Genomic DNA, 17191 nt, shown 5'->3' on the forward strand with positions numbered 1-17191 from the left:
TACTTTACATTGTAACAAAGTATAATTTCTTCAGTGTTCTCACATGAAAAGATAGAATAAAATATTGACAAAAATATGAGGGGTGTACTCACTTTTGTAAGATACTGTATATTACTTTAGTCTTAGATTGTGGATGCCTTTAGATTTACAGATTTTAGTTTTAAAGTTTTCTACTTTAATCCTCTGCTTTCTGTGTGCGTGTGTCATTTAATATTCAGAAATTAACACAACCTTGAAATATTTGGGGGGGGGGGGTGAAGTAGAAGGACTGGTGAGTAGCTGGCCCTATTGCCTCATACCCACCACCTACAAATGCAATTTTACCTAAACATAAAAGTTTTATGCAGTGTCCAGTCACATGAAGGTACTATGAGTATCCAGTCCTGTACTATAACATTAAAATATAAAAATAGCTTATTTTTCCCTAAACATAACACCTAAAACATATGTGATGAACCAGTGTATATTCAAAATCAAATTTTTCAATTACTTTTGGTTCTCTTAAAAAACGAAACAAAAAAACAAACAAACAGAATTAAATTTTTATCAAGATTTTTTTTCAAAAAAGATTGTTAAAGTATGAATCAGTATTTGTTAGAAAAGAAACAAACACATCCAATATGCATCTCATTTAAATCAAAAAACAAACATGACATTGATCAGCAAAGTTTTCCAATAATGGCAGATTTCACATCAGGGAATGATTTGCATAAAATCCTTTACCACCTGCGAGTGGCTAATGTAACACAGGTTCTAATAACCTTCCTATGACCTACAATATTAGATGTTGAGTATGGTGGAAGCTGTAGTACAACAATACAACACAAGAAGGTTGGTATCAAACATGAGTGAATCAATCAGCAGATCTGATTTCATTAGAGATCATAGGTTTACTTCACAAAGCATCAACACAAGAATAAGTATCTTTATTTTAGCCATATGACTGGAATTTTCAAATTTCATTGTACTTTTTTAAACTGTCATTTAAAAATAAAAAATATATATCATTATCTTGGTGTGTTGGCTTTATGAATTGAGCCTATGAATTCAGAATCAAGTGAACCATGAACAACTATACTGCCTGTACAACCTATTATGCCACTAAAGTGGACCCCAAAAACCAAGACACCAAGCATGATTGCTTCATGCTAGCCCAGGAGGTCCATAATTAAGATTCTATGCTGCTATCATCTCCTCCTCATTACAAGAGACGTTCCCAATTATGATCATTCAAAGAAACAACATTTTTCTGACAGAGCTCATATTGCGAGATAAGACAGGGAAATAACAGACTTTGTAAATAACATTCACTATGCCTATATGGGATTTTAATGTACTGTTTGTGCCGCGTAGGATCTGGTCAAATTTGGCTAGCAGCCATTGTTTTCTGCATACAGTAATTGACATAGGAATGTTCACATTGTTACAGCATTCTGCGTGCCTATAAATTCTACAAAGCAGAAAGCAAAATTGAACATTTCCTTTTGGCACAGCACACTTTACGAAAGAGTAACACGCACAAAATAAGAGATTGTTATTTACAAAAGTGATCATTTCGCTCAAATGCCTTATCTATAATTTTTGCTATATTGGTACAAAAATGTGTAGTGGAAGTCGTGAAGTCGTGAAGTCCCACTGCAAATTCACCTCTGGAATAAATAGTTATCCGTTGCATTAATCACTTACATCTGAGTGGTAGGCACTGACTGGTTTCACATTAAAAAAATAAAAGTGTGATCAATAACTTCTGTGCTTCTAGCAAAATACAATGTTAAGACGTGTTTATGTTAACGCCTGGTTACCTGTATTTTTTGGAAAAGGAGGCGTTAAAAAAACAAACAAAAAACAAACAAACAGACTTGTGAATAAATGGATATCTTCTCCCCAATAATCAGTGCATCCACTCTAGTTACTTGTCCAAAGTGTCCACCTCCTCAAACATTACAGCTTAAAGATGGTTAGAAATGTACTGTGAGCATAGTCACTTGTAAACTGGACCTCTGCAAACCATTAAAAATTCTTCTGAAAGGTTAAACCTCCATGCCCAGCATGGGGTAAACATCATTCTCAAATCAAGCAGGAAGCCCTGTCAGTCAGTTAAAAAAGAAAAAAAAACAAAATTCGATTTGATTACTGGCTCCGTTCACCTGCTTATGGAGGTCTTTTCCAAGAATACAGCGACCAACATTTCAGGAACAGGTGCGTCAACCATCAGCACCCCAACTTCACAATTCAATATGGTACATTGAAAATTCCCCAAAGATGCCTTAATGGACATTGGAAACCAAACTCTTTCTTCTAGTGATGACATGCACTGGAAAGGCGAGCATAAGATTTCAGAAGACACAGGGGATACGAGTATGCTGGATGGGACAGTCCTTCATCCTGTTAATTATAACAAAAGATTAGTGTGCAAATAGCAGCTGCTGTCAGTGCTTCATCAAGCAGATGGGAGGCAGCGCAGATTCAGTCTTCTTTTTGGAAGCAATTCTATACTGGCCCGCTGTAAACTTCACTGACTCTCTTGCGCAAATGGCTGCAGAACTCAAACATGGTAGCAGCCAGGCTTTGGTTAATGAGGTAGCGAGGTAGCCGACCCTGCATGAAAAATAAATATTAAAAGTGATAGTAAGCACACATTGTTAAATTTACTGTAGCCCTTTCCTTTCTGTGTGGATAATGGCACTGTACTTATTTTAATAAAAAAAAATAGGATTTTTTTTTATCATACTTACCTGTAAAATCCTTTTCTTTGAGTACAACATGGGTCACAGAGTTAGGCTAATATTCATTACCTACTGGGTTATACGCCATCTTTAGGTGAATGGACACTGGTAGACAAAGTCTAAAATCTTGTGCACACGATCGGACTTTCCGACAGGAATTGTGTGATGGCAGGAGGTTGTCGGATAATCCGACTGTTTGTATTCTTCATCGGACAATTGTTGTTGGAGTCTCAGACAACAAATGTGGGATAGCATGCTCTCCAACAACAAATGTGCGATATCGGATTATCCAATTGTGTGTACAGAAGTCCGTTGAAAAAAAAAAAAATCCAAAAGTACAAACACGCAAGCTCTGAACCAATGCTAACCATAAGACAGCATTAGCAGAAGTTGCCCAAAGGGTGGAACTAAAGACCTTAAAAACCACATACTTTCAAGTGTGTTGGCCAACAATTCTTTGCCGTTTGTATGCAATACAAGTTCACAGCCAACGCCCTTCGCACAAAATTCCACGGGTTTGTCCGATGAAAATCCGATTGCGTGTACGAGGCTTTAGACTGGTTCATAGCCTGCTCTGTGTCCCATAGCTGCCTTCTGGAAGCACCGCATGCTTGGCATACACACCTTAAATAAGCTGGCCGTGCACTCGGATGTTCCGTGCGTGCGTTGTCCCGACAAATGGGTGTGGCTGTATTGGCATATGATGCAAATCTCTGTGTGCCCAGATTAGGCTATGGCACATGCGCGGCTCCAAGTGTACACAACACCTATGGCGAAGCCGCGTGCACCATGGCCGCCAAACAAACTGCTAAGCACAGCAGTGCTCTTGCGAATGCACGTGTGCCATGTCGAACCAAGAGCCAAAATGGTGCACCGTCGTACGCCATCATACAGGTAAAAAAAACAGCCAGACACAAGCAAAAAAATTGATTTTTATAACAGCTTACCTGTCGAATCCTTTTCTTGGAGTACACCACGGGACACAGAGCCAGTCATTACATAATGGGTTAAGGGTCACCAGCGGTGATTGGACACTGGCACAATCAATTGAAGACAGTTCACCTCCATATAACCCCTCCCATCAGGGAAATACCTCAGTTTTGTAGCAAGCAAGAAGGTTCCCATAGGAAGGGTGGACCTCTGTGCCCTGTGGTGTACTCAAAAGAAAAGGATTTTACAGGTAAGCTGTTATAAAAAATCAAGTTTTCTTTATCGTACACCACGGGACACAGAGCCAGTAATTACATAATGGGACGCCCCAGAGCAATGCTCAATATGAAGGGTGGGAGACCCAGATCAAGCAGGCTGCTTGTGGACAAGAAGCCCTATACTGCTGCCTGCAGCACACTTTGCCCGAAGGCGGAATCCTTATGTCCTTTCACATCTATTTGATAGAATTTGGAAAGAGTCATCGAAGCCTGGTGATGCACTGTCCATGAAGCACTTCTGGCCCTGGTAGAGTGCGCCTTAACAGAAAAAGGAGGAGCCCTGTTCTTTAACCACTTAAGGACAGAATGGCACAGCTGGGCACAAGGGCGTACATGTACGTCCCCTTTAAGAACCCAGCCGTGTGTCGCAAGAGTGCTCGTGACCCGGTCCGAAGCTCCGTGACCACAGACCCGATTGCTGTCGGTGTCCCGCGATCGGGTCACAGGAGCTGAAGACCGGGGAGAGGTGAGTGTAAACAAATCTTCCTCGTTCTTCTCTGTGGCTTGTCACTGATCATCTGTTCCCCGTCATAGGGAACGACGATCAGTGACATCACACGTCCAGCCACGCCCCCCTACAGTAAGAAACACAATAGGACACACTTAACCCCTTTAGCACCCCCTAGTGGTTAACCCCTTTACTGCCATTGTCATTTTCACAGTAAACAGTGCATTTTTATAGCACTTTTCGCTGTGAAAATGACAATGGTCCCAAAAATGTGTCAAAAGTGTCTGGTGTCCCCCATAATGTCGCAGTCACGAAAAAAAAAAAAAAAACGCTGAACACCGCCATTAGTAGTAAAATGTTTTTTTATAAAAATGCCATAAAATTATCCCCCATTTTGTAAACGCTATAAATTTTGCGCAAACCAATCGATAAACGCTTATTGCGATTTTTTTACCAAAAATATGTAGAATACGTATCGGCCTAAACTGAGGAAAAAATATGTTTTTTTATATATTTTTTGGGGATATTTATTATAGCAAAAGGGAAAAAATATTGAATTTTTTTCTAAATTGTCGCTCTATTTTTGTTTATAGCGCAAAAAAAAACAAAAAACGCAGAGGTGATCAAATACCACCAAAAGAAAGCTCTATTTGAAAAAAGGATGCCAATTTGGTTTGGAAGCCACGTCGCACAATTGTCAGTTAAAGCGACGCAGTGCCAAATCGCAAAAAGGGGCCAGGTCCTTTACCTGCATAATGGTCCGGGTCTTAAGCGGTTAAACCATAAGCTTGAACAATTACTTAGGTAAAACAAAAAAACTGCGCTAATCAACACTTAGGCCTCGTACACACGACCGAACATGTCCGCGGACCAGTTTCCACGGACATGTCCGACCGTGTGTACGGCCTAGCGGACCGGTTTCCTGGCCTAGCGGACAGGTTTCCAGTGGACAAAAGTTTCTTAGCATGCTAAGAAACTTGTCCGCTGGAAAGATGTCCGTCGGACATGTCCGATGGTTAGTACGATTAATCGGACATGTCCGCTGGTTATGACGTATAACCAGCGGCCCGAAATCTCGCGCATGCGTCGAATTGATTCAACGCATGCGTGGAAGCATTGAACTTCCGTGTCAGAGAACGTCGGTGTCTTCTACGTCACCGCGTTCTCTGTCTGCTGGGATTTTGGTCTGATGGTGTGTACACACATCAGACCAAAACCTCCCAGCAGACATGTCCGATGAAAACGTTTTCATCGGACATGTCTGATCGTGTGTACAAGGCCTTAAACTAAAAAATCAGAGGCTGCAGCAGGCGTGCGATACACAACATAGCAAAGGAAAAAACAAAGCTGCGCCACATTAATCACAATTAGTAGAAGAATAGAAATTATAATTAAATAAATAAAAATAATAAAGTGAATTAGTCAGTCCATAAATGAATGTTATCGGCATCAAAACAGTCAGTATGGATCCTCTAGTGGATACACTCGTGCAGGTAATTCATGGAAAGCCACACCACCAAAGTGACAGGTAAAAATTAACTGAAGTGATCCCTCCACCAATAAATAAGGCGCTTACCAGAGGGCAAGCAAACTATGCGTTTGGCTATAGCCCAGCCACGGCCTTTAATTCACAGGATCCCAGGGGAGAAGCAGCTCTCAGAAACTCGATAGGTAACAGTGTGATGATCTCCCCCATCCCCCCCCGGCCTCCTCCTCCCGGGGTTACCTGATCCACGCTGGTGGCAGACATTCTCCCGCGGAGCGGCCTGTGCTCTGTACCAGTGGTCATCAACCATGTCCTACAGGGCCCACTAACAGGCCAGGTTTGCAAGATAACTGAAATACATCACAGGTGATATCATTTGCTGCTCAGTGATTGCAGTATTTTAGACTGCATCTCCCCATGGTAATACATAAAACCTGGCCTGTTAGTGGGCCCTGTAGGGCAGGGTTGATGACCACTGCTCTGTACGATGTCGTTGGAGAGTGGTACCTATCGAGTTTCTGAGAGCTGCTTCTCCCCCGGGATCCTGTGAATTAAAGGCCGTGGCTGGGCTATAGCCAAATGCATAATTTGCTTGCCCTCTGGTAAGCGGCCTTATTTATTGGTGGAGGGATCACTTCAGTTAATTTTTACCTGTCACTTTGATGGTGTGGCTTTCCATGAATTACCTGCACGAGTGTATCCACTAGAGGATCCATACTGACTGTTTTGATGCCGATAACATTCATTTATGGACTGACTAATTCACTTTAATTATTTTTATTTATTTAATTATAATTTCTATTCTTCTACTAATTGTGATTAATGTGGCGCAGCTTTGTTTTTTCCTTTGAACAATTACTTGTCAAATCCACCTGGAAATGGTGGATTTTTATGCCGTTTGGCCCTTCTTGGGACCATCTGTCAAAATAAACAAAACATCCGTTTTACGTATCTGAGCAGTTGCCTGCAGATCAGGGCTGTGGAGTCGGTAGATAAATGTTCCGACTCCGACTCCTCTGTATTAATATGCGAATGTATTTTATACATTCCTTGAGTGAAAGAAACGCAACCTACCACAGGACTACTGGCTGGGAAGCCAACAGTCTACTGTATTGCACAGTTTAAGCAAAAGACAAACACAATGAAAACAATCAAGTGGCTGGATAGTAGCAGCAGGCATAAACATCAGGAACAGGATCTTTACCAGTTCAAAAATACAAACCACATTATTTGGTTGTTTTAGAACAAAAACAAAGCTTATCTATAATGAACCAAAAACAAAATCTGCAAAACCTAGAAATGGTTTATATTAATCTTGAAATGTAGTTATAGGCTTAGCAAATGCAAATCAATTCAATGTAGAGTTCTAAGGAAGAGAATGGCCTCTGCCAGATCCTCTTTCATAGAGGCTCTTAAGTCAGACTTTATTATTTTTAGGGCTGAAAATAATCTTTCCACACTGACTTGGGTGGGTGGCATTGCAGTAACTATTCTGGCCACATCACTAACGATCTCTGGATAAACAAGGATGGCTTCTTCAACAGTAAGTTTTGATGAGCGATCATACTTTTCAACTTCTTTTAGTGCTTTATAAAACTCCTGTTGGAATTTTTTTATTTGGACACTTACTGGTTCTCTAACATGCGTTCCCTGTAAAAGCAGAACACAACACTATGGAAAGTATAAGTATTGCAGCTCCTAATTGTGCGTTGCGTGCCATATAGTGAAGCACATGAAAAGCATGCTTCTTCACGGTCACTTAACGTGTTCGTTTTGCGGTTACGTGAGGCACTGCATGCATTGGTCTTTATTCTTACAGTAGAGAAGTCATTAATTATAACTTTTTGTGAATTGGGACATTTAAACTTTTTTTTTTTTAATTCCAATCTAAATTTAGTAGGAGTCGGTGCATTGTTTGCCGACTCCGACTCCAGGTACCCAAAATTTCCCCCGACTCCGACTCCACAGCCCTGCTGCAGATACACCTTTACTGCTCACACTAGATCTAGAGAGGGCAAAAACTTTTCCCCCCGCTGTCTGCGGATCCGGAAAAAAAAGAAGGCAGAACAATGTCCTGATTCAAATGAAAAGCCGACACCACCTTAGGTAAAAAGTCAGGATGGGGGTCGTAGTACAATTTTGTCTTTGTGACAAATTAGGTAAGGCTCTTTACAAGAAATATCTGCTAGTTCCGATACTCCTCTAGCGGAAGAGATAGCAATTAAAAAGGCCAATTTTCTGCTTAAAAGAATTAAAGGAATATGGCGAATAGGTTCAAAAGGTTGCTTTTGCAACACTGACAATACCAAATTCAAATCCCATGGGCACAAGGGAGACTTGACTGGCGGATTTATCCACAGTACCCCCTGAATTAACACCTGAACTAGGGAATGAGTTGCCAGCGGTCTTTGAAAGAAGACTGCTGGAGCCACTATTTGACCCTTAATGGTACTAAGGGCTAATTTCATATCCACTCTTAACTGGCAAAAAGCAAGAATTCTGCTTATTTCATATCTGAGGATTCACACCAGGAAACATATGCTTTCCAGACTCTATAGTAGATGAGCCTGGAGGCTGGCTTTCTAGCATTAATGAGCGTAGAAATAGCTGGACCAGAGACCCCTTGTTTTTTCAAAATGTGGGTCTCAGCAGCCAGACCGTCAAATTTAGCTTTTGTAAGGAAGGATGGAACACTGGACCCTGCGACAGCAGGTCGTGTGGAAGCGGAAGCTTCCAGGGCAGTGGTCTCAAAGTACCGGCCCGCGGGCCATTTGTGGCCGGCGGACCAGTTATAAATGGCCCTCAGGCAGGGTGGAAGTGAGGGGAGCAAAAAAAAAAAAAAAAAAATTTTTTTTTTTTGAGCTGGTGCCATCTGGTGGTGAGCCGTTGGTATTACAAGTTATTACCACCAGATGTGAGCTGGCGCCATCTGGTGGTGGCCGTTGGTATTACAAGTTAAGCATTACAAGTTAAACAGCAATTCTAATGTCATTTTACACTATTTTCACTGCCATATTCTTCCCTCTAATTAGAACCCCCAAACGTTATATATATTTTTTATCCTAACACCCTAGAGAATAAAATAGCGATCGTTGCAATACTTTCTGTTACGCCGTATTTGCGCAGCGGTCTTACAAGCGCACTTTTTTGGGGAAAAATTACACTTTTTTAAATTAAAAAATAAGACAACAGTAAAGTTATCCCCATTTTTTTTTTATATTATGAAAGATAATGTTACGCCGAGTAAATTCATACCCAACATGTCACGCTTCAAAATTGCGTCCGTCGTGGAATGCAGACAAACTTTTTTACCCTTTAAAATCTTCATAGGCGACGTTTAAAAAAATCTACAGGTTGCATGTTTTAAGTTACAGAGGAGCTAGAATTATTGCTCTCACTCTACCAATCGCGGCGATACCTCACATGTGTGGTTTGAACACCGTTTACATATGCGGGTGCTGCTCACGTATGTGTTCGCTTCTGCGCGCAAGCTCGTCGGGACGGGGTGCGTTTTCTGGCTCCTAACTTTTTTAGCTGGCTCCTAGATTCCAAGCAAATTTGTCAAACCCTGACTTACACCAGTGCTGGTGGTAATAATGCGCTCGCTGACACCAGTGCTGGGGGTTAATAATGTGTTCGCTGACACCAGTACTGTTGTTTTTGAAGTTTGAAAGTTTGCATGCGGCCCCCCATGGCATATGAAAACTTGTCCTGTGGCCCTCAGGTAATTTGAGTTTGAGACCCCTGTTCCAGGGCCTTCCTACAGCCATCTTTACGATTTTGGAACATCAGTTCCGTAGGCTAGAGGATCTCTTGTCCTGGACACAAAGTTGTCCAACTTCTTGGGTTTTCCCTGGGCATTCCCCAGGTTTTGTTGTTATCAAGTTCTTGTTGAACCTGGAAGCTAGCAGGTCTACATCCGGGGTCCCCCTTCTCTGGCATATGGCCTGAAAGACCGGGTGGAGAGACCACTCTTCTGGTGATAGCTGCTGGCGACTCAGATAGTCCCGCTTGCCAGTTTTCTATCCCTGGGATGAAGATTGCAGAAAGACAAGGTACATGATCTTCTGCCCATGCCAAAATCGGATTCATCTCCTGAGCACGCTGACTGCGGGTGCCTCCTTGGTGATTGATGCAAGCTACTGCAGTAGCATTGTCGGATTGAATCTGAACAGGGTGGCCCTGTAACCTGTGTGTCCAGGTTTTGAGGGCTCGATATACTGCCCGGATCTCCAGTATGTTGATGGGCAGGGTCTCTTGGGTCTTGGCCCAGGTTCCCTGGGCTGAAGCTTCTTGGAACACTGCTCCCCAGCCCGATAGGCTGGCATCCGTAGACACCACCTTCCAGGTGACTGGGAGAAAGGATCTTCCTTTCCGCAAGTTTTCGGTCTTTAGCCTCCAGTTGAAGCTTTGGCACACTTGTAGAGACAGGCCCATGGGTAAATACAGAGCTTGGATCTTTTTGTTCCAGGCAGCTAGGATACTGCTTTGAAGTAGTCTTGAATGAAACTGGGCTTAAGGGACAGCCTCGAACGAGGCCACCTTCTTTCCTAATTGCCTCATGTAAAGGCGAATAGACGGCGCTTTTGTTGCCCTGACCTTGTGGATCAGGTCTTTCAGAGACTGTATTTTTGGCTCTGGCAGGAATACCCTGCTTTGGGCTGTATCTATGATCATGCCCAGATACTCTACCCTTCTTTGGGCTTGTAGAGAGGATTTTTTACAATCCATCCTAAATGCTTCAGGTATTTTACTGTAGTGAGCACAGCGTGATCTAATCCTGCCACTGACTGATCTATCACAAGTAGATCGCCTAGATAGGCTGTTACCGCTATGCTTTGTATCCTCAGATTTGCCAACAGAGGAGCTAGCACCTTTGTAAACACTCTGGGCGTGGTAGCCACACCAAAGGGCAGGGCCACAAATTGGAAGTGGCGATGTTCTACCGCAAACCTTAGGAATCTTTGGTGAGCGGGATGAATAGGTACATGTAAATATGTAACCTTGATGTCTATGAACGCCATGAATTCTCCTCCTTGTAGGGTGGCGACCACGGATCGAATCGTTTCCATTTGGAAATGGCGAATGTTCAGAAACCGATTTAGAGATCTTAGATCCAGGATGGGTCCGACGTCTCCATTTGGTTTTGGAATCACAAAGAGGTTTGAATAAAAACCTGAACCTTGCTCTTTTAGGGGTACTTCTGTAACCACCCCTTGAGACAGCAAGTGATCCAAACCTTTGAAGAAGGATGCTCTTTTTTGTGGATCTTTGGAGAGTCTTGAACTTCGAAACTGAGAAGATGGGATCTCTCGAAATTCCAGTGTGTACCCTGACACTGTGGTCATACTGCTTAAGCAAAGCCGAGGTACCTCAAAGCATATACTACTGTGTTAGTTTAGCAATCTACATACAGTATGCAACTTCAAACACACTGTTTCAATGCACAAAGTGAGTGTCTCTCTTGGTAATACCCAGCCCAACCACATGGAGTCTTAAGTGTCCCCTGTAATGCTGCTGTGTCCCGGGGCTATGGCGGCGGCCTCAGGTGTGAGGGAAGCTCCCTCCTATGGCCGCACATCTCTGTGTGTAATACCTGCTGTCCAATTTGAGAGGAGGAGGAGGGAGGCAGCAGAGGGGAAAAGTGTGACTTGTCCTGAAGGAAACTGACACTTCACAAAGCATGGTGAGTTTAAACTCAAGTCTTTACTCCCCCCCCCAGTGGTGGCTTTAGAGAAGACACTCACCCAACATATAGGAAAAGGTCTTTAAACATTGTTTAGGACTCTTAACCACTTACCTTGTCCCCTCCACAGGTTTTTCTGCTGAAAATCAGACAGACCAATTTTCACCCATCACGGCAGGCTTTGTGTGCCAACCTTCAGGGATATGGGTTTCTATTTAAAGGATACCTCTCCCCTGGGCCTTGTAAAAGACTCTTACCAGGACTTTTAACAAAGTAGCGAAAGTGCTGGATCCTAGAGCCCAGTCCTCCGAAGAGAGACATTACGGGCGACGCTTCATGCGTGAATCCCATCCAGTTTTGGTTTAATTTTAGGCGTCTTGGATGGGTCCGAAAGCATAGCTCTTTTTACCCCCAGAGGGTCTCTTTGGCAGAGCTTTCCTTTAGCATCCTATTGCCTCCACCTTTTAGACACTGGCGAAAAAACTGAGGTACTTCCCTGATGGGAGGGGTTATGTGGAGGGGAACTGTCTTCAATTGGTTATGCCAGTGTCCAATCACCGCTGGTGACCCTTAACCCATTATGTAATGACTGGCTCTGTGTCCCGTGGTGTACGATGGTCACCACACACAGGTGTCCAGCCTCTAGCTAGCTTGACAGATTGTTACAATCACCGGGACACCCCACAATAAGTAAATAAGGGGGGGGTTTCCACTTACCTATTCAGGCGCAGGGCAGCTTAGAAACTACGAGCCCAATCGTCACCCATCACGGCAGGTCCCTGTCACTGGAGGACCTTCAAGAAATGGGTACCCTTTTCATGTTTAGGGTCCACTCCCTTTGACCTGAATAGCACCCTGCAGGAATGCCTTAGCGCTACGATGTCCAGGATTCCACTTCGCATTGTCCAACACCCGGAGGTCACATTACAGGCAAAACCTTGCAGGTCTTCTTTGCGAGGCTCGATACCATTTATCTAAGCATATAGAGCTTGTGTCAAATGGATCTGAGCTCAAACAAAAACGTGCCCATCCACCTTGCAGACCCTGGTAAAAAAACAAAAAACGGATGGACTTCCTGTATGGAAGGGGTTATATACAGTTGCCACAAAAAGTATGTGAACCCTTTTGGAATTATATGGATTTCTGCACAAATATAAAATTGGGCGGTCATAAAATGTGATCTGATCTTCATCAAAGTCACAACAATAGACAATCACAGTCTGCTTAAACTAATAACACACAAAAAATTAAATGTTACCATGTTTTTATTGAACACACCATTCACAGTGCAGGTGGAAAAAGTATGTGAACCCTTGGATTTAATAACTGGTTGAACCTCCTTTGGCAGCATAACTTCAACCAAACATTTCCTGTAGTTGCAGATCAGACATGCACAACGGTCAGGAGTAATTCTTGACCATTCCTCTTTACAGAACGGTTTCAATTCAGCAATATTCTTGGGATGTCTGGTGTGATTCGCTTTCATGAGGTCATGCCACAGCATCTCAATCGGGGTCAGGAATCTGACTGGGCCACTCCAGAAGGCGTATTTTCTTCTGGTTAATCCATTCTGTTGTTGATTTACTTCAATGCTTTGGGTCGTTGTCTTGTTGCAACACCCATCTTCTATTGAGCTTCAGCTGGTGGACAGATGGCCTCAAGTTCTCCTGCAAAATGTCTTGATAAACTTGGGAATTCATTTTTCCTTCGATGATAGCAATCCGTCCAGGCCCTGATGCAGCAAAGCAGCCCCAAACCATGATGCCCCCACCACCATACTTCACACAGTTGGGATGATGTTTTGATGTTGGTGTGCTGTGCCTCTTAATCTCCACACAGTGTTGTGTGTTTCTTCCAAACAACTCAACTTTGGTTTCATCTGTCTACAGAATATTTTGCCAGTACTGCTCTGGAACATCCAGGTGCTCTTGTGTAAACTGTAAACGTGCAGCAATTTTTTTTTTGGACAGCAGTGGCTTCCTCTGTGGTATCCTCCAATGAAATCCATTCTTGTTTAGCGTTTTACGTATCATATATTCACTAACAGGGATGTTAGCATATGCCAGAGACATTTGTAAGTCTTTAGCTGACACTCAAGGATTCTTCTTCACCTCATTGAGCAGTCTGCGCTGTGCTCTTGCAGTCATCTTTACAGGACGGCCACTCCTAGGGAGAGTAGCAGCAGTGCTGAATTTTCTCCATTAATAGACAATTTTTCCTACCGTGGACTGATTAACAGCAAGGCTTTTGGAGATACTTTTATAACCCTTTCCAGCTTTATGCAAGTCAACAATTCTTAATCGTAGGTCTTCTGAGAGCTCTTTTGTGCGAGGCATCATTCACATCAGGCAATGCTTCTTGTGAAAAGCAAACCCAGAACTGGTGTGTTTTTTATAGGGCAGGGCAACTGTAACCAACACCTCTAATCTCATCTCATTGATTGGACTCCAGTTGGCTGACACCTCACTCCAATTAGCTCTTGGAGATGTCATTAGTCTAGGGGTTCACATACCTTTTCCACCTGCATTGCGAATGTTTACATGGTGTGTTCAATAAAAACATGGTAACATTTAATTGTTTGTGTGTTATTAGTTTAAGCAGACTGATTGTCTATTGTTGTGATGAAGATCAGATCACATTTTATGACCAATTTGTGCAAAAATCCATATCATTCCAAAAGGGTTCACATACTTTTTGTGGCAACTGTAGGGGATTACTTCCCGTCTAAGACTTTGTCTACCAGTGTCCATTCACCTAGAGATGGCGTATAACCCAGAAGGTAATGAATATTAGCCTAACTCTGTGTCCCATGATGTATGAAAAATAAAACACCTCTTTTGCTAATAAACATACAGCCAACATGAGACCCAGCTCTTTCCCAGCCTGTCTGCTGGCAAACAGTGGAATAAGGAGCTTCGAATCCTCTGTTGCTGGTCATGTAAAAAAAAAAAAAGAGAGAAAGTATAAAGGAGTATAAAATAATATCAATAAAACGATTTTAAAGTGTCATACAAATACATATTTGAAATCAAATCTTTATTATATTTGCCAATAACATGGTGTAAATGGATGTCTGCCAATCACAGGCTGTGTCATACTCCTCCAGCCTGCGTCTATTGTGTATACGTGCTTAGAATAAGAGTGAGGCCAAGCCTTCATCAATCAGGATGCAATATCCCATCCTCATTGTTTAGCTAGTTCGTGGGCATAGAGGAGGGAGAGAGTGGGCTGTTATTTACCACTGAGTGTATACCCACAAGTGAGACTCTTTAGTCACATGGGCTGCTCAGATGGGATAAAGTAGGAAATGCTTAGCATAGACATGAGCATGTGTACTAGCTGCCAATGGCTGCTCTGTAGAATCCCCAGCTGCAGTGGGGGGGCATAGACAGGAGGGAGAACAGCAGGATCAACCATGTTATTTGCAGAATGCAGGAAACGAATCCCATAGTGACTGAGGGAGTAGGAACAGCATGAAATACAGCATTTATTAATAGTTTTTAATGATGCATGTTAGATGACATTTTAAATGCTGATCTACATGATACTAAAAGCTTCCCCCCCCCCCCCATAAACATATTGCTCCCCCTCCCTTGCTGGCAAACGCTCATTAGAGTGAGAGCTGTACAAGATGTCACTTGCCTAGGCAAATTACCAGACAACAAAAAGAAAGCAAGCTGTATAAGGTATTTACTGGCAGAAAAAAGGTATTTTGCTATCCAAAGTTTAAACAGCAAGTGCAGAAGATTTAATAGATGGAAAGATGAAGAGGACTGAAGGTCCACTTTAACAACAAAGAATAGTTTGACACCGGTTTGCTTATATATATATATTTTTATATTTATTAGGGCCGAAACAACAAATCAATTAATCGACTAACTAATCGATTATGAAAATTGTAATCGATTAATTTCACAATCGATTGGCCAGTAACATAATGGGGTTAAAAAAATAAAAAATTAGCCCTTTATAGTACAAAAAAGCAAATTGCTACTATAATTATTACTTTCACTGTCCCACAGTAATAAAATGAACCCCTTACAGTAGTGATTTGCTATTTTTGTACTTATTTTTGTTTTTTTAACCCCATTATGTTACTAAGAATCTCAGGCCTGGGTCACACCTCTGTTTTTTGCAGAAACACACTACAGTACATTTACATGTTCCTATGGGACACGTTCACATCCATGATTTTTTTTTTCAGCTGCTGCGTATTTGGAAAGGGCAAGGTTTTTTAAGGCAAAACGGTGCTATTTTGTTTTTTTTGGTTCAATATACTTCAATGGAAAAGCTGCAGAAAAGCATGTAATGTGTTTTTGCGACAATTCGTGTTTTGTAATCTGCCCAACAACAAATTGGCCCAAAATTTTTAAAAAATGCAATATTTTTTTTTAAGGCCATTATCCGATTAATCGAAACAATAATCGGCCAACTAATCGAAATTGAAAATAATCGTTAGTTGCAGCCCTAATTATATATATATATATACATATATACATATATATACATACACACACACACACACATACACACACACATATACAGTGAGGATATGAACACCCTGCTATTTTGCAAGTTCTCCCACTTGGAAATCATGGAGGGGTCTGAAATTGTCATCGTAGGTGCATGTCCACTGTGAGAGACATAATAAAAAAAAAATAATCCAGAAATCACAATTTATGATTTTTTAACTATTTATTTGTATGATACAGCTGCAAATAAGTATTTGAACACCTGTCTATCAGCTAGAATTCTGTCCCTCAAAGACCTGTTAGTCTGCCTTTAAAATGTCCACCTCCACTCCATTTATTATCCTAAATTAGATGCACCTGTTTGAGGTCATTAGCTGCATAAAGACACCTGTCCACCCCATACAATCAGTAAGAATCCAACTACTAACATGGCCAAGACCAAAGAGCTGTCCAAAGACACTAGAGACAAAATTGTACACCTCCACAAGGCTGGAAAGGGCTACAGGGAAATTGCCAAGCAGCTTGGGGAAAAAAGGTCCACTGTTGGAGCAATCATTAGAAAATGGAAGAAGCTAAACATGACTCAATCTCCCTTGGACTGGGGCTCCATGCAAAATCTCACCTCGTGGGGTCTCAATGATCCTAAGAAAGGTGAGAAATCAGCCCATGACTACACGGGAGGAGCTGGTCAATGACCTGAAAAGAGCTGGGACCACCGTTTCCAAGGTTACTGTTGGTAATACACTAAGACGTCATGGTTTGAAATCATGCATGGCACGGAAGGTTCCCCTGCTTAAACCAGCACATGTCAAGGCCCGTCTTAAGTTTGCCAATGACCATTTGGATGATCCAGAAGAGTCATGGAAGAAAGTCATGTGGTCAGATGAGACCAAAATAGAACTTTTTGGTCATAATTCCACTAACCGTGTTTGGAGGAAGAAGAATGATGAGTACCATCCCAAGAACACCATCCCTACTGTGAAGCATGGGGGTGGTAGCATCATGCTTTGGGGGTGTTTTTCTGCACATGGGACAGGGCGACTGCACTGTATTAAGGAGAGGATGACCGGGGCCATGTATTGCGAGATTTTGGGCAACAACCTCCTTCCCTCAGTTAGAGCTTTGAAGATGGGTCGAGGCTGGGTCTTCCAACATGACAATGACC

General features: G+C 42.2%; 1 protein-coding gene across 3 annotated transcripts in view; it reads right to left on the reverse strand.

Moving 5' to 3' along the window:
• Positions 1–530: 530 nt before the first annotated feature.
• Positions 531–17191, reverse strand: part of STARD3 (StAR related lipid transfer domain containing 3) — a 153405-nt gene continuing 136744 nt past the window's right edge. For all 3 annotated transcript variants that reach the window (XM_040331399.1, XM_040331400.1, XM_040331401.1), the window contains one exon: positions 531–2598. In XM_040331399.1, coding sequence (XP_040187333.1) covers positions 2491–2598 — 108 coding nt within the window. In that variant the 3' untranslated portion in view covers positions 531–2490. The remainder of the gene's footprint in view (positions 2599–17191) is intronic.

This window comes from Rana temporaria, chromosome 12 (genome assembly GCF_905171775.1).
Source record: "Rana temporaria chromosome 12, aRanTem1.1, whole genome shotgun sequence".
Classification (NCBI taxonomy): domain Eukaryota; kingdom Metazoa; phylum Chordata; class Amphibia; order Anura; family Ranidae; genus Rana; species Rana temporaria.